Source organism: Orcinus orca, chromosome 20, assembly GCF_937001465.1.
Source record: "Orcinus orca chromosome 20, mOrcOrc1.1, whole genome shotgun sequence".
In the NCBI taxonomy this organism is placed as follows: Eukaryota; Metazoa; Chordata; class Mammalia; order Artiodactyla; family Delphinidae; genus Orcinus; species Orcinus orca.
In genome coordinates, this window is record NC_064578.1 from 56395403 (window position 1) to 56423082 (window position 27680).

General features: G+C 44.4%; 2 protein-coding genes and 1 non-coding gene across 4 annotated transcripts in view; 1 reads left to right on the forward strand and 2 right to left on the reverse strand.

Moving 5' to 3' along the window:
* ZNF787 (zinc finger protein 787) overlaps nucleotides 1-14391 on the reverse strand; it is a 68452-nt gene extending 54061 nt beyond the window's left edge. Inside the window, exon 1 of one of the 2 annotated variants that reach the window (XM_049703311.1) lies at nucleotides 14380-14391. The gene's annotated coding sequence lies outside the window, so the exon portion shown is untranslated. The remainder of the gene's footprint in view (nucleotides 1-14379) is intronic. The other variant, XM_049703308.1, reaches the window with a different exon arrangement.
* A 2844-nt stretch (nucleotides 14392-17235) lies between these two features.
* LOC117197955 (U6 spliceosomal RNA) lies at nucleotides 17236-17342 on the reverse strand. Its single transcript, XR_004478864.1, has one exon. It is a non-coding gene; the product is annotated as a U6 spliceosomal RNA (small nuclear RNA).
* A 2691-nt stretch (nucleotides 17343-20033) lies between these two features.
* Nucleotides 20034-23264, forward strand: ZSCAN5B (zinc finger and SCAN domain containing 5B). The gene is made up of 4 exons (XM_004283268.3): nucleotides 20034-20662; nucleotides 20957-21163; nucleotides 22094-22244; nucleotides 22621-23264. Exons 1-4 carry the CDS (start codon nucleotides 20279-20281, stop codon nucleotides 23262-23264), a joined length of 1386 nt encoding a protein of 461 aa, XP_004283316.2. The 5' UTR covers nucleotides 20034-20278.
* The last annotated feature ends 4416 nt before the right edge of the window (nucleotides 23265-27680 follow it).

Below are 27680 nucleotides of genomic sequence, written 5' to 3' on the forward strand. Positions count from 1 at the left end.
GGCAGGCACCCCCTTTCTGCCTGCCGGGGAGCGCTGGTCCCACCTTGGCTCCCACACCTGGTGATGGGCCATGCCTTCCTCCAAGGCTCACACAGTGGCCGGGGTCAGGGTGGGAAGGAGAAGCTGGGAGGCTGAAATGGAACAGAAAGACCCTCTGCACGGCGGTAGGAAGCATGTGCCCTGCTGCTGACAGTGCAGGCGGGCGCAAGCAGAACCAGCTGGCAGGACTCCAGATTCTGTAGCGTGTCAGCATCGTCCGTGGTGGACTCACGCCCTGGCCCCCGCCCCACCCCGATGAACTCCCGTGCTCGGCCACACACAGGAGCACTTGTGTAGCCCTGTGCCTCGCAAGGCTGTTCGGACGTCCACCCTGGGAGAGGGGGCAGAGGAGGTGCACGCACGCTGTTCAGGAAAAGTTGTCCAAAACCCAGAAATAGGGTGAGAATTCAGCTCTGCAACCTTATAAAATCATGCTAGAGTGTTAAAAAAAACAACAACAACACCCCCCCTCCCCGAGTTTCCTGTAACTCCTTGCAAATGAAACTGTGTCGGGCTAACAGTTGTTTGGAGAGGGGTTGGTTCACCACTCCTGCCAAGTCAGAGGTTAACCCGAACACAGCGAGGTGGGTGTGGGGACCAGGTTTATTCTGTCTGGCAGAGGAGCAGCCAGGTGTGGAGGTTGACCGTCTGGTGCGGCATGAACCAGTTTTAAGCAGCAGCCCCCGCTTCGGCATCCCTCCCCACCAACCACACAGCCCTGGTTCATCCAGTCCTAATCCAGGAAGCGCTGCATCCTGCTGGTCTGTTGTAAAGAAGCCCAATAAGTCATCAACCCAGCACTGGTAACTATTGGTATGAGATTTTTTTTTTAATCAATAATTATGACTTTACTGAATACTACCCAAAGCTGGAGGCAATGAACTAGAAGTATCCGCAGAAGCATGACCTTCTCTCTTCGAAACATTCCAGGCGGTGACAGCAGGGAGAATGAAAGAAAGATAACCAGATCTCTTGCACCACCCCCACCCCACTCACAAAATGGCACAACACATTCCATAAACGCAGGAAAAAAACCAAGATACAATGGGTTCCCCGGGTAACCAGTGAGGAGATGGAGGTCCACAGACCCGCAGGGAATCTACCACAATCCCACAGTCGGCCAGTGAGATGCAGAGATGCCTCCTCACGGCCCCTCTCGAGTCAGGGCAACGACTGAAGCTTGACTCCCCAAATCCCTTCTTTTTGGGGCGTGAAGTGGTGAAAACAGGAGTGGGGAAGTGGGGGGCACTGGGATGACACTGACCTCTGGGTTATTTACGGGCAGGAGAGGGAGAGGGGTCTTAATCCTAATCCAGACCCGCAGCCCCAACAATAACACACCCATGTCCTTTAGAGGGTTCATTGTAATCCCCTGATTTTGGTCCAAGATGAGGAGGAACTGATTGAGGGAGATGCAGGAATATTCAGCACAATGGACAGAGGTGCTTGCTCGAAGCTGAGCCACGGGAAAGAAGGATGCCTGTCTCCTGACGCCCCGGAAATCTCTCTTACCTCCTTTCTCAGGCAGGAAAGAGAAATAAAGCTTTCATGCAAATGGTTTTCCAACTGCACAAGGACGTCCTGTTTGTTGCTTCATTGTGTGTGTGTGAGGGGAATTCTCTGGTAAGACTGAAAAGACAAGTATGGGTCTACAACTTTCAATCTGAGCAGATTTTTACAAATGCCAAGTGGCTGGACCACACATCACGTGGGCAGCGGTTTTTTAGAACTGCCTAACTCAGAAGACGTAAAATTCAAAATCATTCACGTGTCTGTTTAGAGAGAACCCCCCTTTCCCATCAAAACATTTAACAGCCCTCCTCAAACCGTCATGGTAACCAGAGTTGTTAACAAGAAGTACACAGCCTGCCAGGGTCATGACAAGGTCTGGCCCCATCTTTTTATTATGATATTTTAGCTCATTTTATTTTACTATTAAAAAAATTTTCTTTTCACTGCACAGTTTTGCAGACTCTGAAGGAACAGAGTCACTTGTGCCATATCTGACAGGAGCATTCCCGGCAGAGCCAATAGCAGAATGCTCTCTCCTTTCCCACACTTTTCAAGATTCTACCCCCTTTTCCATTCCACTAATAGTATCTGTGCACCTACAAGGGAGGCCAAAGCTGGAGAGATGCAGCCACTCTCTGCATCTCTTCTCTTGAAGGAGTCATCTCCCCCACAAGCATCTCTGTACCATTGACTCAACATCGAGAGCTTGCCTTGTGTTCTTCTCTCTTTTAAAACTTTTCACAACTTGGGCTTCCCTGGTGGCGCAGTGTTTGAGAGTCCGCCTGCCGATGCAGGGGACACGGGTTCGTGTGCCGGTCCGGGAAGATCCCACCTGCCGCGGAGCAGCTGGGCCCGTGAGCCATGGCCGCTGAGCCTGCGCGTCTGGAGCCTGTGCTCCGTAACTGGAGGGGCCACAACAGTGAGAGGCCCGCGTACGGCAAAAAAAACAAAACAAAAGCTTTTCACAACTTAACAACAAAAAAACAAACCACCCAATCAAAAAATGGTCAGAAGACCTAAAGAAACATTTCTCCAGAGAAGAAATACAGATGGTAAACAGGCACATAAAAAGGCTCAACATCGCTAATTATTAGAGTAATGCAAAACAAAACTGCAATGAGGGATCACCTCACACGAGTCAGAATGGCCGTCATCAAAAAGTCTACAAATAATAAATGCTGGAAATGGTGTGAAGAAAAGGGAACCCTCCTACACTGTTGGTGGGAATGTATGTAGGTGCAGCTGCTGTGGAAAACAGTATGGAGGTTCCTCAGAGAACTAAAAATAGAATTACCATATGATCCAGAAATCCTACTCCTGGGCATATATCCAGACAAAGCTATAATTCAAAAAGATACATGCACCCTTATGTTCATAGCAGCACTATTCACAATAGCCAAGCCATGGAAACAACCTAAATGTCCATAAACAGATGAATGGATAAAGAAGATATGTATACATACACATATACACACACAAACACACACACACACACAAAATGGAATATTACTGAGCAATAAAAATGAATGAAATGATGCCACTTGCAGCAATATGGATGCAACTAGACATTATCAAACTAAGTGAACTTAGAAAGAGAAAGACAAATACCATATGATATCACATATATGTGGAATCTAAAATATGACACAGATGAATCTATGTATGAAATAGAAACAGAACCATGGACATAGAGAACAGACTGGTGGTTGCCAAGGGGGAGGAGCTGAGGAGGGATGGAGTGGGAGGTTGGGGTGAGCAGATGTAAGCTTTCATATATAGAATGGATAAACAACAAGATCCTACTGTATAGCACAGGGAACTATATTCAAAATCCTGTGATAGGGGAACTTCCCTGGTGGCGCAGTGGATAAGACTCCACGCCCCAATACAGGGGGCCCAGGTTCGATCCTGCTCAGGGAACTAGATCCCACATGCATGCCGCAACTAAGAGTTTGCGTGCCACGACTAAGGAGCCTGCCTGCCGCAACTAAGACCTGGCACAACCAAATAAATAAATAAATATGCCCCATCCCCCCAAAAAAATCCTGTGATAAACCATAATGGAAAAGAATATTCAGAAGAACTGATACATATATATAATCTGAATCACTTTGCTGTACAGCAGAAATTAACACATTGTAAATCAACTATACTTTAATTAAAAAATTAAAGTAAAAAATTTCCACATCTTGCTGCCCACTGCCTGTTAAAGGCTAAGCCATACTATTCCATTGACTCCCCATCATGGCTGTTTTCATCTTCCGAACTGCAGGAAGCTCTCCCACCTTCGCAAGCTCCAGCACGAATCAGCACACTCCTCGCCGCATCACTCCACTTGAGTCCCTGGCGTGAACGCACCGTCAGCACCAGCGATGCTTTCCACGTGCTGTCCTCAACATTCTTACGCCTCCTTGGCTCCACTCCATTCTGATTCACCAGATTCACACAGAAATGTTCTTAGGAGGGTCAACCCTGAAATTTCTCTTCCTGACCATGGGCTCCTATCCTGTCACCTCTTGGATATCTTGACCCTTCTGATATCATGATTTGCAGCCTCACCAACCCATCCCTCTTTAAAAAATCTAAGAATTCTCTCCCTTCTGGTTCAGTAATTCAATTAGGTCTTTCTTCTGCACCAACAATGCTTGGGTCCTTCCCAACTCCTCTCACTAACCTTCCCTCAAAATTGTAACCTTCCCAGGTGCAATGGGTACCTGTCTGTAGTGTTGGTGGAACTGCAAACTGGCACCCTATTGTTGAAAGACAGTTTGTAAATATATATTAAGAACCTCTGGGCTTCCCTGGTGGCGTAGTGGTTAAGAATCCGCCTGCCAATGCAGGGGACACAGGTTCGAACCCTGGTCCGGGAAGATCCCACATGCCGCGGAGCAACTAAGCCCATGTGCCACAACTACTGAGCCTGTGCTCTAGAGCCCGTGAGCCACAACTACTGAGCCCTCGTGCCTCAACTACTGAAGCCCACGTGCCTAGAGGCCGTGCTCAGCAACGAGAGAAGCCACCACAGTGAGAAGCCTGTGCACCGCAACGAAGAGTAGCCTCCCACTCGCCACAACTAGAGAAAGCCCACACGTAGCGACGAAGACCCAACGCAGCCAAAAATAAATAAATAAATAAATAAATAAATTAAAAACAAAAAGAACCTCAGAATATGTATAACTTTTGTCTGAGTTACCTTTCTTCTAGGATTTGCGAGTAAAGAATTAATCAGAAACTCATAGGGATGTTGATGTACTGAGACGCTCATTGCCTGCTTCACGTGGCTGACAGTGGAACCCAAGATGCAGCCCAATGTACTGGCTGGGAGTGCTGGCCAAAGAGCACCTGAGCTGTGGCTGAATCTCATCTCTGACCCCTGGGAGACTGACACTATTCCAACTCTAGAAGCTGCACTTCCCCTCTGTAAAATGAGATCATAATAGTACCCATTTTATGGGGCTATTTTCAGATTGAACGAGATAGCCTAAATAAAGACGTTAGCACAGTGCGTGGCATAGAGTAGAAGTCCAATACAGAAGCTATCGTTTTATCATTCACCTAGCATTGCTCTGGAAATATTTGTTTTGTTCCCTTGACTCTTAGAAGCAGCATGAATCTTAGGTGCAGATATTCTCTCTGACACTCTGTGTCTTTTCCTCTCTCTTTTTGTCTGTTTTTTCCTTCCATCCATCCATGCAGATATCTAGCTGTGTAGCTACCTAGCCATATCTCCTATTTTTGAGTACTCCATAAGTAGCTGGCACGGTTCTAAATGCTTTAAACATTAAGTCATTCAATCTTCACAAAAGTCTGTGAAGCAGTTTTAATTAAGGTCTTGTATTATTGTTTAGCTGTGTAGCTTTCAATTATCTTTCATTCATACCTATCTACCATTTATCATCTCTGTCAGCTATATATCATCTATCAATATCTATCTATCAATCTATCATCTATCCATCATCACTCTCTATATCTTTCAGGTATATAGCAACTATCAATTATCTGTCTATAATCTATCAATCATCCACCTACCTATCTCTATCCACCCCATCTCTACTTCCCTATTTTTTCCTCAGGATTCTATAGAAGGAGACAGCAGACAGAAAACCCAATTCCTTCTGCTTCCTGCTCCAAGTTTCTGCTGTGTCTTTCAATTTACAACCTTCATCCTAAGGTAGACGCTTAAGTATATTGTTTGTTGGGAGCAGGCTAAATCCTCCCACCTCATTTCTTCAAGTACTAGATAGTAAATAGATGCAGTGGATAATCAGTCCCTTTGGATGTTAATGAGTGTTCCCAGCAGAAGTAGAATGTGTTTGTGGAGGGAGGGGGGTGGGGGAGGAAGTCTCTCCCTGCATTTGCTGTTCGTGTCAGGTGCCCACTGCTCAGAGTAATCAAGATGCGAATATGGCATATTTTGGGGTGGCATATTCTTTCACCCTTTGGACGAGCGCATTGAGGACCAGTCGCTGTTGATACCTTGGCCTTAAAAGCCCCCCGGCCTGCCCCATGAAAATTTAGGTGTAACAGTGGGGGTGGGAGATGTAATCTCTCAGGAAGCCTTCAGGGCAAGTTACAAAAATCTGTCATCTAGCCTAACTCAGGGTATTTCCTGACTTTCCTCTCCATCTCTTCTTTGATCCCTTGGTTCTTAGGAATGTGCTGTTTAATTTCCACGTGTTTGTGAACTTTACAATTTTCCTCTGTTTCTGATTTCTCGTTTCACGCTGTTGTGGCCAGGAAAGGTACTCAGTTATGCTAGATGAATATGCTCCAGAGATCTGCATAACCACAGACTGGGCACCTCAAGATTCTTCAAGAGGGAAGATCTCAAGAGAAGTGCTTTTTTAAATTAATTTTTTAATTAATAAAAATTAATTGATTATAGTTGATTTATAATTGTTAGTTTCTGCTGTTCAGCAAAGTGAATCAGTTATACATTTACATATATCTACTCTTTTTTAGATTCTTTTCCCATACAGGTCATTACAGAGTATTGAGTAGAGTTCCCTGTGCTATACAGTAGGTCCTTATTAGTTATCTGTTTTATATATAGTAATGTGTATATGTCAATCCCAATCTTCCAATTTATCCTCGCCCTCTTCCCCCACCCCCATAACCATTAGTTTGTTTTCTACATCTATGTCTCTATTTCTGTTTCGTAAATAGATTCATTTGTAACATTTTTTTAATTCCACATATAATGCCAGTGTTCTTAACACACACACACACACACACACACACACACACACACACACACACACACACACACACACACACACACACACACACCAGTAACGAAGGAACACAAGGAAACTCTGGGTGTTGGATAGTCCTAGGTTTGGCTCCCTCTCATGGTGACAGGGTGATATAACAACTCCTAGGGCTTTGGGCTTTTTAAGGAAGAGAGATATATGTATATGTATAGCCATAGCCATAGCCATATATGTAGAGAGATATGCTTCCAAAAACTCTCTCAGAAGAGCAAGGAAGGGGGCTTCCCTGGTGGCGCAGTGGTTGAGAGTCCGCCTGCCGATGCAGGGGACACGGGTTCGTGCCCCGGTCCGGGAAGATCCCACATGCCGCGGAGCGGGTAGGCCCGTGAGCCATGGCCGCTGAGCCTGCGTGTCCGGAGACTGTGCTCCGCAACGGGAGAAGCCACAACAGTGAGAGGCCCACGTACCGCAAAAAAAAAAAAAAAAGAGCAAGGAATTTTGTGATAACCTATATGAGAAAAGAATCTGAAAAAGAATGAATACATGTATACGTATAACGGGATCACTTTGCTGTACACCTGAAACTAACACAACATTGTAAATCAACAATACTCCAATAAAATTTTTTAAAAAATAGAGAGAGAGGGAGAGTAAGGAAGCACACTTACATACTCACCAGCTATCTTCCCACAAGGCACTTAATGATTACAAAGGGACAAAAGGAACTTTGCAGTGGAGACACCTGATGGGCACCATCCTAGCTAGGCAATTAAAGTTAGCATCACCTGGAGCGGATGAATTGACCTCCCAGGCTCCCACGATAGGATGTGCCCAGAAGGAGAGAATTCCTACAACAGCACAGCAATAATTTCTGTGGGTTTCCTGCCAAACGTGCATACCAAGAATCTAATCATGAGATGATGCCAGACAAACCCACATTGAAAATCGTCCCACAAAACAAGTCACTGGTGCACCCCAAAATGTCAAGGACCATGTCAAGGTCAAGAAAGACAAGGAAGGTAGAGGAAGGCTTCCAGTGTAGAGGACTAGCGAGATATGGTGTGGAGGTGGGGTTTGTTTGCTTTTTGTTTTCTTTTGCTATAAATGGAATTACGACGACAACTGGTGAAATTTTAATAAGGTCTGTAGCTTTGATATCAGCACGGTATCAGTGTTAATTTTGCAATTTTGACAATTTTACTGTGGTTATGAGACCGTCCTTGTTTTTAGGAAAAAAGGGGAGAATTCAGAGGTGAAGGGGCATCATGTTTGCGTCTTACTCTCACAGTTCAGAATATCTCTATGCACCCATATGGAGAGGAGAGAGGCAGAGGGGTGGGTGTCCAGGGAAATCAAATGTGGTAAAACGTAAACATGTAGAGCTTCTGAGTATCTGGAAATTATTTGGACAACTTTTCTGTACATCTAAAATTACTTCAGGGACTTCCCTGGTGGTGCAGTGGTTAAGAATCCGTCTGCCAATGCAGGGGACACGGGTTCGATCCCTGGTTCGGGAAGATGCCACATGCCGCGGAGCAACTAAGTCCGTGCGCCACAACTACAGAGCCTGCGCTCTAGAGCCCGCGAACCACAACTACTGAGCCCTTGTGCCACAACCACTGAAGCCTGCACGCCTAGAGCCCGTGCTCAGCAACAAGAGAAGCCACCGCAATGAGAAGCCCGCGCACAGCAACGAAGAGTAGCCCCTGCTCACTGCAGCTAGGGAGAGCCTGTGCGCAGCAACGAAGACCCAACGCAGCCAAAAAAAAAAAAAAAAAAAAGAAAGAAAGAAAGATAACACCCCGATAAGATGGTTATTTGGAGACTTTAGTCTGCCATCTCCTCGGTCAGCCGGCTTTCTGAATAAAGTCGTACTCCTTGCCTCAACACCTCGTCTCCGATTTATTGGCCTGTTGTGCGGCGAGCAGAGTGAGCTTGGACTCCAGAAGGGCTGGAATGAGGAGCTGGAATGGAGCCCCGCGGAATACAGGCAAGGGTCTCAGAGGCTGAGCGCGGCCCTTCATCATAGAGATGAGGAAAACCGTGTCCCGTGAGGACCAGAATGTCAGGAAGCACAGGGCAAAGCCAGGAGTACTTGCCTCTGGAAAACTGATGCTGTCCGGGGCCAAGAGGCAGAGAAACAGATATACCAAGAAACAGAAACGGAGAGGGAGGGAGATAAACACGCACACACACACATGCACTTCATTTGTTCATCCAGCAAGTATTTATTGAGTTCTGGGTACCGTTTAGGGGCTGTTGCAGAGTTTCCCATCCTTGGTACTATGGACGTTTGGGACTGGATTGTTCTTTGCTGGGGGGCTGTCCTCTGCACTGGAGGGTGTCAAGCGGCACCCCTGGCCTCTGGCCACTAGATGCTAGAAGCACCCTCCCAAGTCGCTACAAGCCAGAGTCTCCGAGCACAGCCGATTGTGCCCACCTGGTTGAGCACCTCTGTGCTAGCAACTCAGTGATGAGCAGGACTTAAATGTCCCCCCTCCTGCACTGAGCTTATTTTCCAGGGAGGGGGAGATTCACAACAAACAAGGAAAGAGGTGACCCAGGTGCCTCGTGCAGGAGAGGAGAAAAGGACTCAGCAAGGGAACTGCAAACACCAGCTACAGGTCAAGAGAAATCAAGGCTGAGGATAGAACTAAGAATACCAAGCTCTGCACCCACCCACCCCTGCTGCCCCCTGCCTGCAAATACAGACACGGCACGGGGGAGGTCCTTCGATAAATGCAGAGCAAACGCCTCGGGCTGGAGGGCCTGTGGGGAAAACTGCGGCAGAGAAACGTTTCCCTCTGAGAAGCATCCTTGTTGTGACCTCACAGAGCAGCTAGGAAAAGCCTCTCCTGCGGGTGAATGCTCAGCTCGCCCCAGTCCAACCTCCACACTCTCTCTCCCTCTTGTCTCCTAGTTTGCTGAGCACCGCCTCCCCTGCTTTCCCTCCTCAGGCTTAAAAGCTGGAGTCTCGGGAGCTGGGACCCAGACCAGACCGGAGAGAGCTGGGGAGAGCTGCCAACTCCAGTGAGATGAGAGCAGGGAGGTGGTGATGGTCCTGGGAGGATGCAGGGAGGTAGGAAAGGATGGGGGGAAGGGCAGAAATGGGGGCAAGTGGTGACGGGGCACAGGGGAGGGCAGGTACAAGGACAGGAGGTCTGGGAAGGGGGTGGAGGACGGAGTGAGAATGAGGCATTTCAGGGCTTGGTGATGGGCCAAAGGGAATGGGTGGGGGGGGGAGTGGTGATGCCTCTGTGGTTCTTAAACTTGGGTCACTCATGCATTGTGGGGTTTGGTGGGGTATATTTTATGTATCAGACACCCTCTTCCTTCCTTCCTTTGGCATTCTCCCTTGTTTTACTTAAATAAAACTTAAGTAAAACAGCTCTCTTGTTTTACTTAAATAAGTGTGCTCCACAAAAACTTCAAAAAATTCGGAAATGTTCGTTTTAACTTTCTATTATATATTTAGGACAAAAAGACGTAGGGATGAAACTTCAGTTAACAATAGGGTATTCTGCACTTTATAATATGTTAAAAGTCAGACAGAGAAAGACAACTACTGTATGATCTCACTTTTTTTGTTGTTTGTTTTTGGCTGTGTTGGGTCTTCGTTTCTGCACACGGGCTTTCTCTAGTTGCGGCGAGCGGGGGCTACTCTTCGTCGCAGTGCGCAGACTTCTCATTGTGGTGGCTTCTCTTGTTGCAGAGCACGGGTTCTAGGCATGCGGGCTTCAGTAGTTGTGGCATGTGGGCTCAGTAGTTGTGGTTCACGGGCCCTAGCGCACAGGCTCAGTAGTTGTAGTGCACAGGCTTAGTTGCTCCGCAGCATGTGGGATCTTCGCAGACCAGGACTCGAACCCAGCTCCCCTGCATTGGCAGGCATATTCTCAACCACTACACCACCAGGGAAGTTCCTGTATGATGTCACTTTTATGTGGCATCTTAAAAAAACAAAACAAACCCATAGAAAAAGAGATCGGATTGGTGGTTACCAAAGGCCGGGGTTGGTGGGGGCATGGAGGAATTGGATGAAGATGGTCAAAAGGTACAAACCTTCGGTTAGTTACAAGATAAATAAATACTGGGGATGTAAAGTAGAGTGTGGTGACAATCATTACCAATACCACCGTATTATATGTTTGAAAGTTGCTGAAAGAATAAATCCTAAAAGTTCTCATCACAGAGAAAAATTTTTTTTGCAATTATATGAGGTGATGCATGTTCACTAAACTTATTGTAATAATTTCACAATATATACCTATGTCAAGCCCCGCTGTACACCTTAATCTGTGTGTGTGTGTGTGTGTGTGTGTGTGTGTGTGTAACAGTAGTATTACATTTGTATAAAGTTCAAAAACAAGCTAAGCTAATTTACAAGGTTCAAAATCAGTTTAACCCTGAAGGGAATAGTAATAGTGATTGGAAGGGAAATTCTGTGGTGTGGTTAATGTTCTACTTCTTTTTCCTTTTTTCTTTGTAAAATTTTATTGGAGTATAGTTGATTTACAATGTTGTGTTAGTTTCAGGTTGTATACCTTAATCTTTCTTTTTTAAACTTAGTTTTAATTTTTTTTTTCTAACGGTATGCGGGCCTCTCACTATTGAGGCCTCTCCCGTTGCGGAGCACAGGCTCCGGATGCGCAGGCTCAGCGGCCATGGCTCACAGGCCCAGCCGCTCCGCGGCATGTGGGATCTTCCCGGACCGGGGCACGAACCCGTGTCCCCTGCATCGGCAGGCGGACTCTCAACCACTGCGCCACCAGGGAAGCCCTATGTTTAATTTTTTATCAAAGTAATCACTCAGAAAAATCATACATAGTTTTACAAGTCAAATATACTGCAAGGTTTATAACAAAAGCAGCCCTCCTCTGCCTACTCCATCCCATCTGAGTCCCATACCTGAAAAGTGTTCCTTTTAGCTGTTCCTCTTCCCCTTCCCCTTGTATTCTGCTTCTTTTTTAAAATTCACTTATTTTTAATTTAATTTTATTTATTTTTTTATACAGCAGGTCCTTATTAGTCATCAGTTTTATACACATCACTGTATATATGTCAATCCCAATTGCCCAATTCATCACACCACCACCCCCATCCCCCCTTGGTGTCCATACATTTGTTCCCTCCATCTGTGGCTCAATTTCTGCCCTGGAAGCTGGTTCATCTGTACCATTTTTCTAGGTTCCACATATATGCGTTAATATACGATATTTGTTTTTCTCTTTCTGACTTACTTCACTCTGTATGACAGTCTCTAGATCCATCCACATCTCAACAAATGACCCAATTTTGTTCCTTTTTATGGCTGAGTAATATTCCATTGTATATATGTACCAGATCTTCTTTATCCATTTGTCTGTTGATGGGCATTTAGGTTACTTCCATGTCCTGGCTATTGTAAATAGTGCTGCAGTGAACATTGGGGTGCATGTGTCTTTTTGAATTATGGTTTTCTCTGGGAATATGCCCATTAGTGGGATTGCTGGATCATATGGTAATTCTATTTTTAGTTTTTTAAGGAACCTCCATACTGTTCTCCATAGGGGCTGTATCAATTTACATTCCCACCAACAGGTTCCCCAAGGGTTCCCTCTTCTCCACACCCTCTCCAGCATTTGTTGTTTGTAGATTTTCTGATGATGCTCATTCTAACTGGTGTGAGGTGATACCTCATAGTAGTTTTGATTTGCATTTCTCTAATAATTATTGATGCTGAGCAGCTTTTCATGTGCTTCTTGGCCATCTGTATGTCTCCTTTGGAGAAATGTCTATTTAGGTCTTCTGCCCATTTTTGGATAGGGTTGTTTGTTTTTTAAATATTGAGCTGCATGAGCTGTTTATATATTTTCGAGATTAATCCTTTGTCTGTTGATTCATTTGCAAATATTTTCTCCTATTCTGAGGGTTGTCTTTTTGTCTTGTTTATGGTTTCCTTTACTGTGCAAAAGCTTTGAAGTTTCATTAGGTCCCATTTGTTTATTTTTGTTTTTATTTCCATTACTCTAGGAGGTGGATCAAAAAAGATCTTGCTGTGATTTATGTCAGAGAGTGTTCTTCCTATGTTTTCCTCTAAGAGTTTTATAGTGTCTGGTCTTACATTTAGGTCTCTAATCCATTTTGAGTTTATTTTTGTGTATGGTGTTAAGGAGTGTTCTAATTTCATTCTTTTACATGTAGCTGTCTAGCTTTCACAGCACCACTTGCTGAAGAGACTGTCTTTTCTCCATTGTATATCCTTGCCTCCTTTGTCATAGATTAGTTGACCATAGATGCATGGGTTTATCTCGGGGCTTTCTATCTTGTTCCATTGATCTATGTTTCTGTTTTTGTGCCAGTACCATATTGTCTTGATTACTGTAGCTTTGTAGTATAGTCTGAAGTCAGGGAGTCTGAGTCCTCCAACTCCTTTTTTTTTCCCTCAAGACTGCTCTGGCTATTCAGGGTCTTTTGTGTCTCTATACAAATTTTAAGATTTTTTGTTCTAGTTCTGTAAAAAATGCCATTGGTAAGTTGATAGGGATTGCATTGAATCTGTAGATTGCTTTGGGTAGTATAGTCATTTTCACAGTATTGATTCTTCCAATCCAAGAACATGGTATATCTCTCCATCTGTTGGTATCATCTTTAATTTCTTCATCAGTGTCTTATAGTTTTCTGCATATAGGTCTTTCGTCTCCCTAGGTAGGTTTATTCCTAGGTATTTTATTCTTTTTGTTGCAGTGGTAAATGGGAATGTTTCCTTAATTTCTCTTCCAGGTTTTTCATCATTAGTGTATAGGAATGCAAGAGATTTCTGTGCATTAATTTTGTATCCTGCAACTTTACCAAATTCACTGATTAGGTCTAGTAGTTTGCTGGTGGCATCTTTAGGATTCTCTATGTATAGTATCATGTCATCTGCAAACAGTGACAGTTACACCTTAATCTAATACAGTGTTGCATGTCAATTATTTCTCAGTAAAACTGGAAGGAAAAAATACATTAAGGGGATAGATCTTATGTGACAAAATAAACAAAAAACTAAAAAAAAAAAACCACGGAAATTTTTGAAGGTGGTGGATGTGTCTATTGCTTTGATGGCATCACAGGTGAAAGCATATGTCCAAACTTACAAAGAGGTACACTTTAAATGTCTGTCATTTTTTGCTTATCAATTATACCTCTGTAAAGCTACAGAATAAGTAAACAAACTCACTACCCTTTCTCTGCAGTACTCTGCAGCCCTAAGCGCCCATCCCTCCAACCCTCAGATGGCTCTGTCTGTCCTACTTGTCCTTCCTGGCATCCTGCTCAGCCTGGCGGAGACTCCAGCCTCTGCTCCTGTCCACCGGGTGAGACCTCCCTGTGCTCCTGCACACCTGTAGCATCCCCTGTCACTGCCCTCCTAGGAAGAGAGTTCTAATTTTCCTGGCTGAGCTGGGGCCAGGGAACAAGTTGTGAAAATATGAGAAGAGGGACTTCCCTGGCAGTCCAGTGGTTAAGATTCTGCGCTTCCAATGCAGGGGGATAGGTTTGATCCCTGGTTGGGGAACTAAGATCCCATATGCCACGGGGCACGACCAAAAAAATAAATAGAAAAAATAAGAGAAGAAAGATGCGGAGTTGATTTCACCTCCTCGGTCCCAGGAGGGTAGAGCAGAACATGGGTGGAATACAGGGGGTGAGGGCTCAGCTTATCCAAAGCAAAAACTTCCTAATGATTAGTGTTTGCCCAGAGATGCCCAAAGATGCCTTCCAAGGTAAAGCTTCCCATCATTGTAAATTTTCAAGGCTGTAACAAGCAGGATAATCCCCTGGAGGGCGTGTTAACGTACAAGGCACCGAGTGCCATCCCCAGAGTTTGTGGTTGACTGAGTCTGCATTTCTAACCAGTTCCCAGGCAATGCTGGTGCTGGTGGTCCTGAGACCACATTTTGAGAGCCCCTGATTCAGAGCCTGGGCCGTGGAGACGGGGCTAAGTTGGAAGTCCCGTTCTGTCACTTTCTAGCTGTATGACCTCTGGCACGTTGCCTATTATCTCTCTCTGTTGATGATCCTCTGCGGGGAGCAGGGGTGGCAGGCTCTTAGAATGACCTTCAGCAGGTAGTCAGTGTGGCAGCCGCATGTTGGGGTACCAGCTATGCTCCATGGTGGCTGGAGGTAAGCCACTTCAGTTTCTTTGAGTTTCTCTCTTTCTATATAATTAGAGGATAATGATCCCCATCTGATGGGATGTTCAGGGGATTTTGACATGCGCTAATGGGTGTGGGGTGCTTTCTTGGCCCCAGGACCAGTGCTAAACCCTGAACATGCACTGGCCAGTTCTATCCGGCAAATTCTAATGTAGACTTTATCGTGTTACTTCCCTTTGACAGAATGGAAAACCGAGGCTTATCAGCAAGACAGGAATTAACAAGTGTACATCATGATCTAGACAGACAAAAGTGCAAGGTGAATGGATGTGTTTCCTAGGCCATAATCCTTTGGAGTATAGGTACATAATAATTACTCAATAAATGTACGTTATTCCTATTATGCTAAAAAAAAGAAAAAAAAGGAAAAAGAAAACCAAGGCTTAAATATTCAGGACACATAACTGTTAAGACTCTCATATCTGCCTGGGTCTGAATTGTAGCTCTGCTATGAAACGTGTTCATTCAGGCTATTAGCCCAACCTTTCTGAGCCTCAGTTTCTTCTTCTGTTAAACAAGGCTACTAATAATTGTTACCTGCCAGGGTTGTTGGGAGGATTAGGTGAGTAAATATGTCAAGGACTAGACCCAGAGCCGGCTTCATGGGCAAGCAGCCTGCAGAGCCACACAGGACCCCATGCCAGGAGGGGTCCCACATCATGATGCCCTGCTGTCATCTTGAAATCCTTAATCATGTTCATCGAGGGGCCTCATATTTTCATTTTGCGCTGGGCCCCCTAGATTTGGTAGCCAGTCCTTGGAACCGACACTGGCATGTAGTAAAACCCACAGTAAATGTTAGCCATTATAATTATCAAAGGAACTCAGCACCTTACCTGCAGTCATCCAGTGATGCAGCCTGGATTTGATCCTGGATGTGTGTGTGTGTTTGTGTGTGTGTGAGAGAGAGAGAGAGAGAGAGAGAGATTTGTGACAATACACTACACACGTCAAGGACTTACAGCAGTCATTTTTAAAGCTTTCTTTTCATTCCCAGTTGCTGGTCTTAGGAAGTCTTCAATTTCCACATTGGTGAAATGTGGATTAAGAGAACCCACTTCACAGACTAGTGGTTAAGCGGCGTGCTGACCCACGTCTCCCCAGACCTGTGGGATGCTGGCTGTCCTTTCTGTCTCTGAGTCTTCTCTCTCCAGGGGCAAGGAGGCTGGACCCTCAACAGCTCTGGCTGTCTCCTGGGTTCCAGTGACTGAGCCTGCTCTGAGCGCTCCATCCCTGGCTCGTGCCTGTGAGCAGTGCATTGGCAACCCTGTAACAACCCTAAACTCACATTCCCTCAAGGCCATGGGCTTTATTTCCTGACCTGTCTTGAGGGTTAGTCTAGCGGAGTGATGGGCTGCATGGATCCTGGAGCCAGAGCGCTGGCTTCAAGTCCCGGCTCTGCCCCTGGCTTGGTGTGCCGCCTTCATCTCTCAACGCCAGAGTTTCCTCATCTGTGACAATGGGTATAACGATGTCCCCCTGCTGCATGGAGATGCTGTGAGGATTAGATAAACTACAGCAATTCCTGGGAGGATCCTCCACCCTCTCTCCCCATTCCCCCAAGCACATCATCATTGGATACTTGCTGTGTACTTGCGATGTGCTGATTCATGACAGTTAAATCAGTCACATGCCAACATTCCAGTGACACAACGGTGTGGCAGAGCAGAGAGGATGTGACGTCTGGATCCAGATGCAGTTGGGCTCAAACCCCAGTTCTGCCACTTAGTGGTGGGATAACGTTGAGCAAGCGTCTACTTGTCAAAGCCACAGTCCGCTCCCTGGCAAGTAGGGATGGTGAGCACGTAGCCTGTTCCCCCGGATTCGGTGGAGGTGCCCCATCCGATGAGCCGTGCTCTGGGTCTGCTGGATTCTGTGTTCTCCCTGCCTTTAACGACCACCTGGTCGTGCCGCCCCCAATCCCCGGCCAGGACTGATGGAGGCCGGAAGGAGAAGATAGCCCTCGGGATCCTAGACCTGTGGAAGGCCACTGGTGAGCGAATGGGTAGTTAGACTGCCCTGCCTTCCATCCCCAGCACTCTACTCCACCTGCCTGTTGCTGGCTTTGGAAACGGTTTTTTTTTTTTCAACCGTAAAATAAATTTACTGCTGATAACTTTATAGAATTTACTCGCTGTTTTTTTTAACATCTTTATTGGAGTATAATTGCTTTACAATTGTGTGTTAGTTTCTGCTTTATAACAAAGTGAATCAGCTATACATATACATATATCCCCTTATCTCCTCCCTCTTGCGTCTCCTTCCCTCCCACCCTCCCTATCCCACCCCTCTAGGTGAAAAATATGGAACGCTTCACGAATTTGCATGTCATCCTTGCGCAGGGGCCATGCTAACCTTCTCTGTATCGTTCCAATTTTAGTATATGTGCTGCCGAAGCGAGCACATACTCCCTGTTTTTGATGTTACAAACTTTAGGGTCTTTGAGATATGCAGGATCCTTGTATTTAACTGGTGTAAACCCCATTATTTGAGCTCTCTCTCTCTCTCTTTTTTTTCGTTTGGCTGCGTTGGGTCTTTGTTGCTGCGCGCGAACTTTCTCTAGTTGGCGAGCGGGGGCTGCTCTTTGTTGCGCTGTGCGGGCTTCTCTTTGCGGTGGCTTCTGTTGTTGCGGAGCACGGGCTCTAGGTGCACGGGCTTCAGTAGTTGTGGCGCAAGGGCTTAGTTGCTCCGCGGCATGTGGGATCTTCCCGTACCAGGGCTCGAACCCCTGTCCCCTGCATTGGCAGGCGGATTCTTAACCACTGCACCACCAAGGAAGTCCCAAGCGTATGTTTTTTTAAAATAAAGTTTTTGCTTTGTGTTCTTCTTTCAACAATGCATGTCTTGGGCTTCCCTGGTGGTGCAGTGGTTGAGAATCTGCCTGCCAAGGCAGGGGACACGGGTTCGAGCCCTGGTCTGGGAAAATCCCACATGCCGCAGAGCAACTGGGCCCGTGAGCCACAACTACTGAGCCTGCGCGTCTGGAGCCTGTGCTCTGCAGCAAGAGAGGCCGCGATAGTGAGAGGCCCGCGCACCGCGATGAAGAGTGGCCCCCGCTCGCCACAACTAGAGAAAGCCTTCGCATAGAAATGAAGACCCAACACAGCCAAAAGTAAATAAATAAATAAATAAAACCCCCAAAAGACAAAAAAACAATGCATGTTTCATTGGTTTTCGGTACTTCATTATGAAACTGAAGCTGCTGCTGATTGCCTTTCTGTTAGGAGTGATTTCGTTGTAAAATAGGATGCTCCTGGCAGGGCAGCCAGGTAAAATAGAGGAAAACCAGTGAAATTTAAATTTCAAATAAACAAACACATTTTTGTCAAAGAGTGTTCTGTGTGTTTCCTCTTCTAAGTCTTTTTTGCATTGAGTAGATGACAGCTGTGGTTTTGTCTACCTGGCCTTTATTATGTTGAGATATGTTCCCTCTATACTTGTTGAGATAAAGTCCTCCTATTTGGATAGGGTGTCATTCTTTTTCCCCATTGGTGCACACCCTCTAGCTTTCTAAATGCCTACTCAGAAATAGGTTCTTCTCCTTGGATGGATCTAGAGACTGTCATACGGAATGAAGTAAGTCAGAAAGTGAAAAACAAATATCGTATATTAACGCATATATGTGGAACCTAGAAAAATGGTATAGAGGAACCAGTCTGCAGGGCAGAAATAGAGACACAGATGTAGAGAACAAACGTATGGATACCAAGGGGGCAAAGTGGCGGGGGGAGGGGTGCTGGTGGGATGAATTGGGAGATTGGGATTGACATATATACACTAATATGTATAAAATAGATAACAAATAAGAACTTGCTGTATAAAAAATTAAATAAAATAGGGCTTCCCCAGTGGCGCAGTGGTTAAGAATCCGCCTGCCAATGCAGGGGACATGGGTTCGAGCCCTGGTCCGGGAAGATCATACATTCCGCGGAGCAACTAAGCCCGTGGGCCACAACTACTGGACCTGTGCTCTAGAGCCCGCGAGCCACAGCTACTGAAGTCCGCGTGCCACAACTACTGAAGCCCGTGCACCTAGAGCCCGTGCTCTGCAACAAGAGAAGCCACCACAATGAGAAGCCTGTGCACGGCAACGAAGAGTAGCCTCCGCTCGCCACAACTAGAAAAAACCCGCGCACAGCAACAAAGACCCAACATAGCCAAAAATAAATAAATAAATAATAACTTTAAAAAATAAATAAATAAATAAATAAAATTTAAAAATTCAAAAAATAAAAAAAACGAAATAGGTTCTTCGCACACTTCAGCTTACCGGCTGCTTTTAAACAAAAGTCTTTTACAACTTATTTCATGAGAAAAGAAAAAAGATTAGGTAACCCAATTTGGTTACAACCATCAGATCTCAATTCTCTAACTCCCTCGAACTCTCCAGGCAGTGAGAGTAAATTCACTAGATCAGGAAAACCAATCTGTTTCCCCCCAAAATGCAAACCATAAAGTCTAACATAAATAAAATATGATAAAGATAATCTACAAAAAACCAACATGGGGTCCTCTTTAACAAATCATGGTTTCTCCTGGTGGAGTTTCCATGGAAAATTGAATCTACCCAGATTATCTAAAATGGTTCCATCCAAGACCTTTATCCAATCACTGGGATGATGAGGTTATAGGAAGAGACCCCTGGAATTTCCCCTGGCTCTTATATAAATAGACACATTTCAGCTCCAGACACACTTTGAGAGCCAGTCCCGGACTTGAGGAGGCTGAAGGCAAGAGGGCTCCAAGAGGTAAGTGACATGTGGGAATGTCTAAAGAGAATGCTTAGAAATCAGGAGAGATGGAGGTGGGTTTCAGAAAGGTTTGGCTTTCTATTCACCTTGCATTAGCTCGGAGACCTTGGGAAAGCAGCAGTTCTCCCTCAAACCCCACACTAACTATGGTTGATTGTTGAACTCTTCTGTGAGATGAGAAGAATGTTTCCATAGTCCGTGGTGTGGTGTGCTGTGGTTCATTTTTTCAACTAGGGTTTCTGAACCGTGACGCTATGGATATTTTGACCATACATTTTTTTGTTTTCCTATAAAGGTGGATGTCAGAATTATAATAGAATGGATTATTGTCTGTGGTATGAAATATTGAACCAGTGGGGTAGTGATGTCCAGTATTTGGATGTGGGATGTATGGGAGAGGGAGGGTGGAATAAAATGTAACTCATCTTGTTCATTCTTTTCCTTTTCTTTTCTTTTTTTTTTATCCCAGCCTTCTGAACAGTGACTCTATTGCTGAGAAGAAGCAGAGGAAATCCCTTTCCACAGAGTTCAATGGCACCAGCTCTACAAGTGTTTCCTCAGAATCCTATTGGAAAAATTCTCCGTCAACATGGCTGAGGACCAGATATTTTTCTGGAGTCGAGGAAAACTCCCCTACGGCCCTGGATCAGAGTCACCAGTGTCTGTGCCACACCAAGATACACTTGTGGAAAAGCCAGACTGTGACCAGGAAACATGGCATGTTCACTTCAGAACGTTTATCAGCTCAGAGGAATCCGACCCCGTCCAGGATCTGAGGAGACTCCGTGAGCTCTGCCATCTGTGGTTGAGGCCAGATCTTCACACCAAGGAGCAGATGATGGACAAGCTTGTGCTGGAGCAGTTTATGATCTGCATGCCGCTGGAGTGTCAGGTCTTAGTCAAGGAAACGGGGGTGCAGAGTTGCAAAGCCTTGGAGGACATGCTAAGAAATAAGCAGAAACCCAAGAAGTGTGTGAGTAGGAACCTTGGGATTGGTATGGGAAAGGGAGAGATGGGATGGGACCTGCAAGCTGGGGGTTGAACAAGATAGGATCTGAGTGGTTGACTCTAAATCACTGATATTCAAATGGGTGAGAGGTTTCTTTGGGCATCGTTGAGAGTTATTTTTGGCTGTCCCAACTTGAGGGATGTAGATCTTTTAAACAAAAAAAAGTGCGCTTGTACGGTACGATGCCACTGGATGCCTTGAGAGCTGCTTTCCAGGTCATATAGGAGACTGATCTCGATTGAGTTTTTTCCCTCACAGACCATAGTCCGCATACAAGGACAGGAATTTCTTGTGCGAAGCTCAGAAGCTGAGATGGTTGAATCTGAGGCCAGTGACATGAACGATGAGAGAGACCAATGCAGGGAGCCCCGATCCCCTGTGAGTGAGATACCTCCAGAGAACGGCCAGCAGAAAAAACGAGAGCTGCATATTCTGACAGGAGCCAAGGACCTGTCAAGGAGGCAGGTGAGTGTGTGATGCCCTGGTCTCTGGAGAGAGTCTGGGAGAACTTAGAAGAGGTTCAGGTGGACATTGCTGCTAGAGTAATTGGGAGTTTTGGCAAAGGACAGGAATGGACCCATTGGCTTCAGGGATTTTCATGGATGCCTTCAGTTCCTAGACATTTTCCAGCTGGTGTGAGAATGAAGACTCATCCGTCTTTGTCCCTTTGCCATGAATACGTGTAGTTTTAAGAGTGGGGAGAAAGGAATCCTGCCTCAGTGGAATGGTGCTAGGTCAGTTTGCCACGGGTAAATGCACTGACAGCTGATTTCCACATGGTTGCTTTCCTCAGAGGCACTTCATAGTTCACAAGATGGTCAACCCTTGGAGTTGAAGGAGTGGTTCCCAATTCAACTCATTTTTCCTCCTAGAGGACACTGGAGAATGTCTGGAGACAGCTGATTTGTCCAAATGGGGTTGGGTGTGGGGGAGGGGATGCTCTAGATTTCTAGTGAGTAGAGACTAGGGATGCTGCTCATCATCTTACCATGTACTGCGTAACCACCATCAGAAGGACGAACTCAAACCAAGTAGGAAAAAGTGATGGACTTGGGAGAATGTACCCAGGGTCCTTTGCTTCCAGAGTCAGGGGCAGAGAGTATTGAGATGACACAGAGAGATGTATGCATTGAGAATTCAGAGTGCCAACTGTGGTATCAAGACTTGATTGCACGATGTGGCCAGTAGAGATCAAGGACAGACTTAGGTATCAGGAGATGATTATCAATTGGGGTGATGGGGGTGGCCCAGAAGAAGTCAGGGCATATCCCCCAAACTGATATTAAGAAAGTTGGAGTCTTAGATCATGATATGACAGGGATGGGGAAAGAGGAAACAGTTTTCCATGGACTAAGGTAGATGGGTTATTGACTCTGCTTGGTTGCTCCTTGTCAGGACCAGAAAGATCTCCTGCCAGAGACCTTTCCTGAAACAGGTGAAATGGAGGGTCTGACATCCAAGGAGAACTTGGAGAAAGACCTGATGGAAGACACGGAAGAGACAAGAACCCATCAATCTCAAGAGCCGGAACATCTGAAAGGTCCTGGTGAGTCTGGAAACTTGGAATTCAGAGGAGTTAGTGACTCCCTTCCTATGGTGGCTTGGGGCTGGGTACCCAGCATTACCATACCTTGGGCGGGTGGGCGGGGGGAGTTGGTTCTCCAAACCAACCTTCTCCATCATCCCCTTTCCAGAGTGTGTCATAATCTAGACTCTTAGGTAGTTTAGTTGATGGGAAGTTCTCTGCCACATCAGCTCTGGGTTTCAATGAGGTTGGCACTATGGAAAATGCTCCTTGTTAAATGCTGTGTGCTGAATCTCTTTTTTCAGAACATTCTGAGAGGGCAGAGGGTGGGAAGAATCCCCAAGAAGGAATTCATATTTCAAATGTGGATGCTGAACATTTTCCTCTTGTGTTCCAGAGGGAGAAGTTTCTACTAAGAGCGGATACAGAAAAGGTTCTCTGAGAGGTCTAAGAGGTTTCAAAAGGAAACAGGCCAACAGTCCCAGTTTCCAAGAAGTACATCAAGAAGAAACCACATCTTTGGACAAAGGAGAATTCTCAGGACAACTTGGGTCCCTTTTCATTGGTTCACCTAGCACAGTGGGACCCAACTTTCCTGAGGGAAAAGAAGCCCAGGCATGGGCACCCTATGAATGTAGGGAATGCAAGAAGAGATTTCCTTATCCATCTCAGCTTACCCTTCACCAGAGGACACACACAGGAGAGAGACCTTTTCGATGCAACACGTGTGACAAAGGGTTCATGCAGTCTTCGGACCTGCGAGCTCATGAGCGGATCCACACAGGCAAGAAGCCATACTGCTGTGATCTCTGCCCCAAGAAGTTCACCCATGACTCCACGCTGCGTGCTCACAAAAGGACCCACACAAAGGAGAAGCCTTTCCGATGTGAGCACTGTGACAAAGCCTTCAGCCACAGAGGGAACCTCAATGTTCACCGACGCACCCACTCTGGGCTCAAACCCTACGTGTGTCCCGAGTGTCACAGTGCCTTCTGTCAGCTGGGGACTTTCAAACGCCACCAGAAAACACACTCCAAATGACTCGTCCCAGTCCCTGCCCTCAGATGCCAGTCCCTTCTGATCCAAGAAGGAAATTCAGGACAATTTGTTACTTATGTAATATCAAGAAAGGATGACATTTGAAGAATTTAGGATTATACTGGAACCTAATGGGGTTCCACTCACGTGAATTAGGAGGATCCTTGAGCGCTAACTTATAGTTCCCTTTGGATTTTGTTTTCCACTTTAGTGTAGGCTATGCTTTTCTGACAAGCTTTTGCTCTGTGTTCTTCTTCCAATGAAGTCGTGTTTCATTGGTTTTCAGTACTTCATCATGAAACTGAGGCTGCTGTCGATTGTCTTCCTGTTAGGCATGATTTCATTGTAAAATAGGAAGCTCCGTGTAGGGTGGCCAGATTAAATACAGGATAACCAACCAATGACATTTAAATTTCAAATAAACAAACACTTTTCTGTCAAAGAGTGTTCTGTGTATTTCCTCCTCCAAGACTTCTACGTGGAGTAGATAATAGCTGTGTTCTTGTCTATGTGGCCTTTATTATGTTGAAATATGTCGCCTCTGTACTTGTTCAGATATCGCTTCCTTAGGTGTTTACAAAACGGAAGGCTTCCTAAATTGATAGACATCATTCTTTTTCCCTACTGGTGTTCAACCTCTGGTTTTCTAAATGTCTACTCAGAAATAGGTTCTTATAGTTGAGCTCATCAGCTGATATTAGGAAAAAAAAAGTCTTTAAAAATTTTTTTAAACTTTTTATTAATTTTATTTATTTATTTTGGCTGCATTGGGCCTTTGTTTCTGCATGTGGGCTTCCTCTCATTGCGTCGAGCGGGGGCTACTCTTCATTGCGGTGCGAGGGCTTCTCATTGCAGTGGCTTCTCTTGTTGCGGAGCACAGTCTCTAGGCACGCCGGCTTCAGTAGTTGTGGCTTGCTGGCTCTAGAGCGCAGGCTCCGTCATTGTGGCTCACGGACTTAGTTGCTCCGCAGCATGTGGGATCTCCCTGGATTAGGGATCAAATCCTTGTCCCCTGCCTTGGCAGGAGGATTCTTAACCATTGTGCCATAAGGGAAGTCCTAGAAAAAAGTCTTTTAAGCCTTATTTACATGAGAAAAAATAGTTAGGTAACCCACCAACTATCAGATCTCTCTTCTCTTTCTCCCTAGAACACTTCACGCAAATGAGAAAATAATTCACTAAACCAGGAATACCAATCCACTTCCCACCCACCGACCCCCCCCCAAAAAAAAGCAATCCATAAAAGTCTAGAATAAATAAAGTACGATAAAGAAGTCTCCCACAAAACAAATATGGAAGCTTCTTGAATAAATCATGGTTTCTCCTGGTGAAGTTTCCATGGAAAATTGAATCCACCTGGATTATGCAAAATGGTTCGTTCCACAACATTAACCCAATCACTCTGCTTACTGGGTAACAGTCAGGGACCCCTGGAATTTCCCCCAGCTCCATATAAATAGAGACATTTCATCTCCTGGCACAGTTTGAGAGCAAGTCTGTGACTTGAGGACACTGAAGTCAAGAGGGCTCTGTGGGGTAAGTCCCAAGTGGGAATGTCTAAAGAGAATACTTAGAAATCAGGACAGATAGAAGTGGGTTTCAGAAAGGTTTGGCTTTCTATTCAACTTTCTCTTCTCCGAGCTAACTCGGAGACCTTGGGAAAACAACTGACCTCCCTGGATCCTCATATTAACTATGGTTGATTGTTGAACTCTTCTGTGAGATGAGAAGAACCTGTCACCCAAGTGAACCCAAAAACACTAATTCGGAAATATACATGCACCCCAAAGTTCATAGCAACATTATTTACAATAGCCAAGACATGGATGCAACCCATGTCCATCAAGAGACAAATGGATAAAGAAGGTGTGGTATGTATATACAATGGAATATTAGCCATAAAAAGAATGAAATAATGCCATTTGTAGCAACATGGATGGACCTAGAGGTTGTCATACTGAGTGAAGTAAGTCAGACAGAGAAAGACAAATATCATATGATGTCACTTATATGTGGAATCTAAAAAATACAACAAACTAGTATAACAAAAAGGAAGCAGACTCACAGATATAGAGAACAAACTAGTGGCTACGAGTCAGGAGAGGGCAGGGATGGGCAATATATGGGTGGGGGAGTAGGAGGTACAAACTTTTGGGTGTAAATTAGGCTGCAAGGAGGTAGTGTACAACACTGGGAATATAGCCTATATAATATATATATATATATTATATATTATATATATTTTTATTTTTTTTTAAAGATAGGGAATATTTAGCCATTGTCATTAATTTAATGTAACAATAAATGACAATTAACTCTTCTTAGCAAGTTTGGAACATTTCCCTGATGTCGATAATTGTAAATTGTTGGGTCAAGACACATGAACATTCATACAACATTTAGTATATGTTACCAGATACAATACCTGCCGGGAAACTAACACTTCACAATCCAGCCAGCAGAGAGCAGGGTGATCATTTTCCTACATTCTTGCCAAACTGGATGTTGTACTTTTCGCCTCCAGTGGCACAAATAGAAGGCCATCATTTTGAAGTGTACCTCTTTGCTGGTTAGAATCTCAATATTGTTGCCTATCGTTGCTTTTTTTTTTAATTGAAGTATAGTTTATTTACAATGTTGTGTTAATTTCTGCTGGACAGCACAGTGATTCAGTCATACATTCTTTTTCATAATCTTTTCATTATGGTTTGTCACAGGATGTTGAATATAGTTCCCTGTGCTATATTGTAAGACCTTGTTGTTTACCCATCCTATCGATAATAGTTTGCATCTGCTAATCCCAAACTCTCAATCCATCCCTACCCCACCTCCTTCCCCCTTGGCAAACCATAAGTCTGTTCTCTATGTCTGTGAGTCTGTTCCTGTTTCATAAGTAGGTTCATTTGTGTCCTATTTTAGATTCCACATATAAGTGGTATCATATGGTATTTGTCTCTCTCTTTCTGTCTTATTTCACTCAGTATGACAATCTCTAGGTCCATCCATGTAGTGGCAAGTGGCATTATTTTATTCTTTTTTATGGCTGAGTAGTATTCCATTGTATATATGTACCACATCTTCTGTATCCATTCATCTGTCGATGGACATTTAGGTTGTTTCCATGTGTTGGCTATTGTGAATAGTGCTGAATATAACCAATATTTTGTAATAACTGTAAATGGAGTGTAACCTTTAAAAATTGTATTAAAAATAATTTAAAGTGTCCAAAAAATTAAAATAAAATAAAATACAATAACCAGGACTTCCCTGGTGGCCCAGTGGTTAAAACACCATGCTCCCAATGCAGGGGACACAGGTTTGGTTCCTGGTCGGGGAGCTAATATCCCACATGCTGCATGGCATGGCCAATAATAATAATAATAATAAAATAAAATAACCAATGGAATCTAAAAAGTTAAAAAAGGGACAATATAACAAAAGAGTCTCACAGAATCAGAACAAACTAGTGATACCAGTGGGGAGAAAGAAGAGGGAGGGGCAAGATAGGTGAAGGGATTAATTGGTACAAACTAGTAGGTATAAACTAAGTTACAAGGATGTAATATACAGCACAGGGAGTACAGTTAATATTTTATAATAAAGTATGTAGTATATTCTATAAAAATATCGAATTACTACTTTGTACATCTGAAACTAATGTAATATTGTAAGTCAACTATACTTCAATAAAAAATAAAATGAAAAAATAAAGTAAAATAACCAGTTCTTCAAATAAGGAAATGTTTTGCTAACTGATGTTTCAAGGAATGAGTATCTGTTTTAAAAAAAATAAATCTTTCTGCTGTTAGTGTGGGAATTAATTTCATCCTTCATTTGGTAATTCACATGACCTGCCATTTTTTTCTTTTACTAGAATGGTATATTTAAATTTTATTGTGGGACTTCCCTGGTGGTGCAGTGGTTAAGAATCCGCCTGCCAATGCAGGGGACATAGGTTCAAGCCCTGGTCTGGGAAGATCCCTCATGCCTCGGAGCCGCTAAGCCCATGTGCCACAGCTACTGAGCCCGCATGCCATAACTACTGAAGCCCGTGCACCTAAAGCCCGTGCTCTGCAACAACAGAAGCCACTGCAAAGAGAAACCCGCACACCGCAATGAAGAGTAGACCCCGCTTGCCAACTAGATAAAGTCCGTGAGCAGCAAAGAAGACCCAACACAGCCCCCGGAAAAAAAAAATAAAGAAATTTATAAAGAAATATTATATTATATTGAAATATATTATTATTTTTATTATATTATTTATTATTTTATATTTATTATTATTTATTTTAATTTTATTATTATTTACAATATATAAATATATTATAAATAATAAAATGAAATATTTTATAATCTATTATTGTTATTTAAAATATATTATTATATATTAATATTTATAATAAATATATAACATATTAT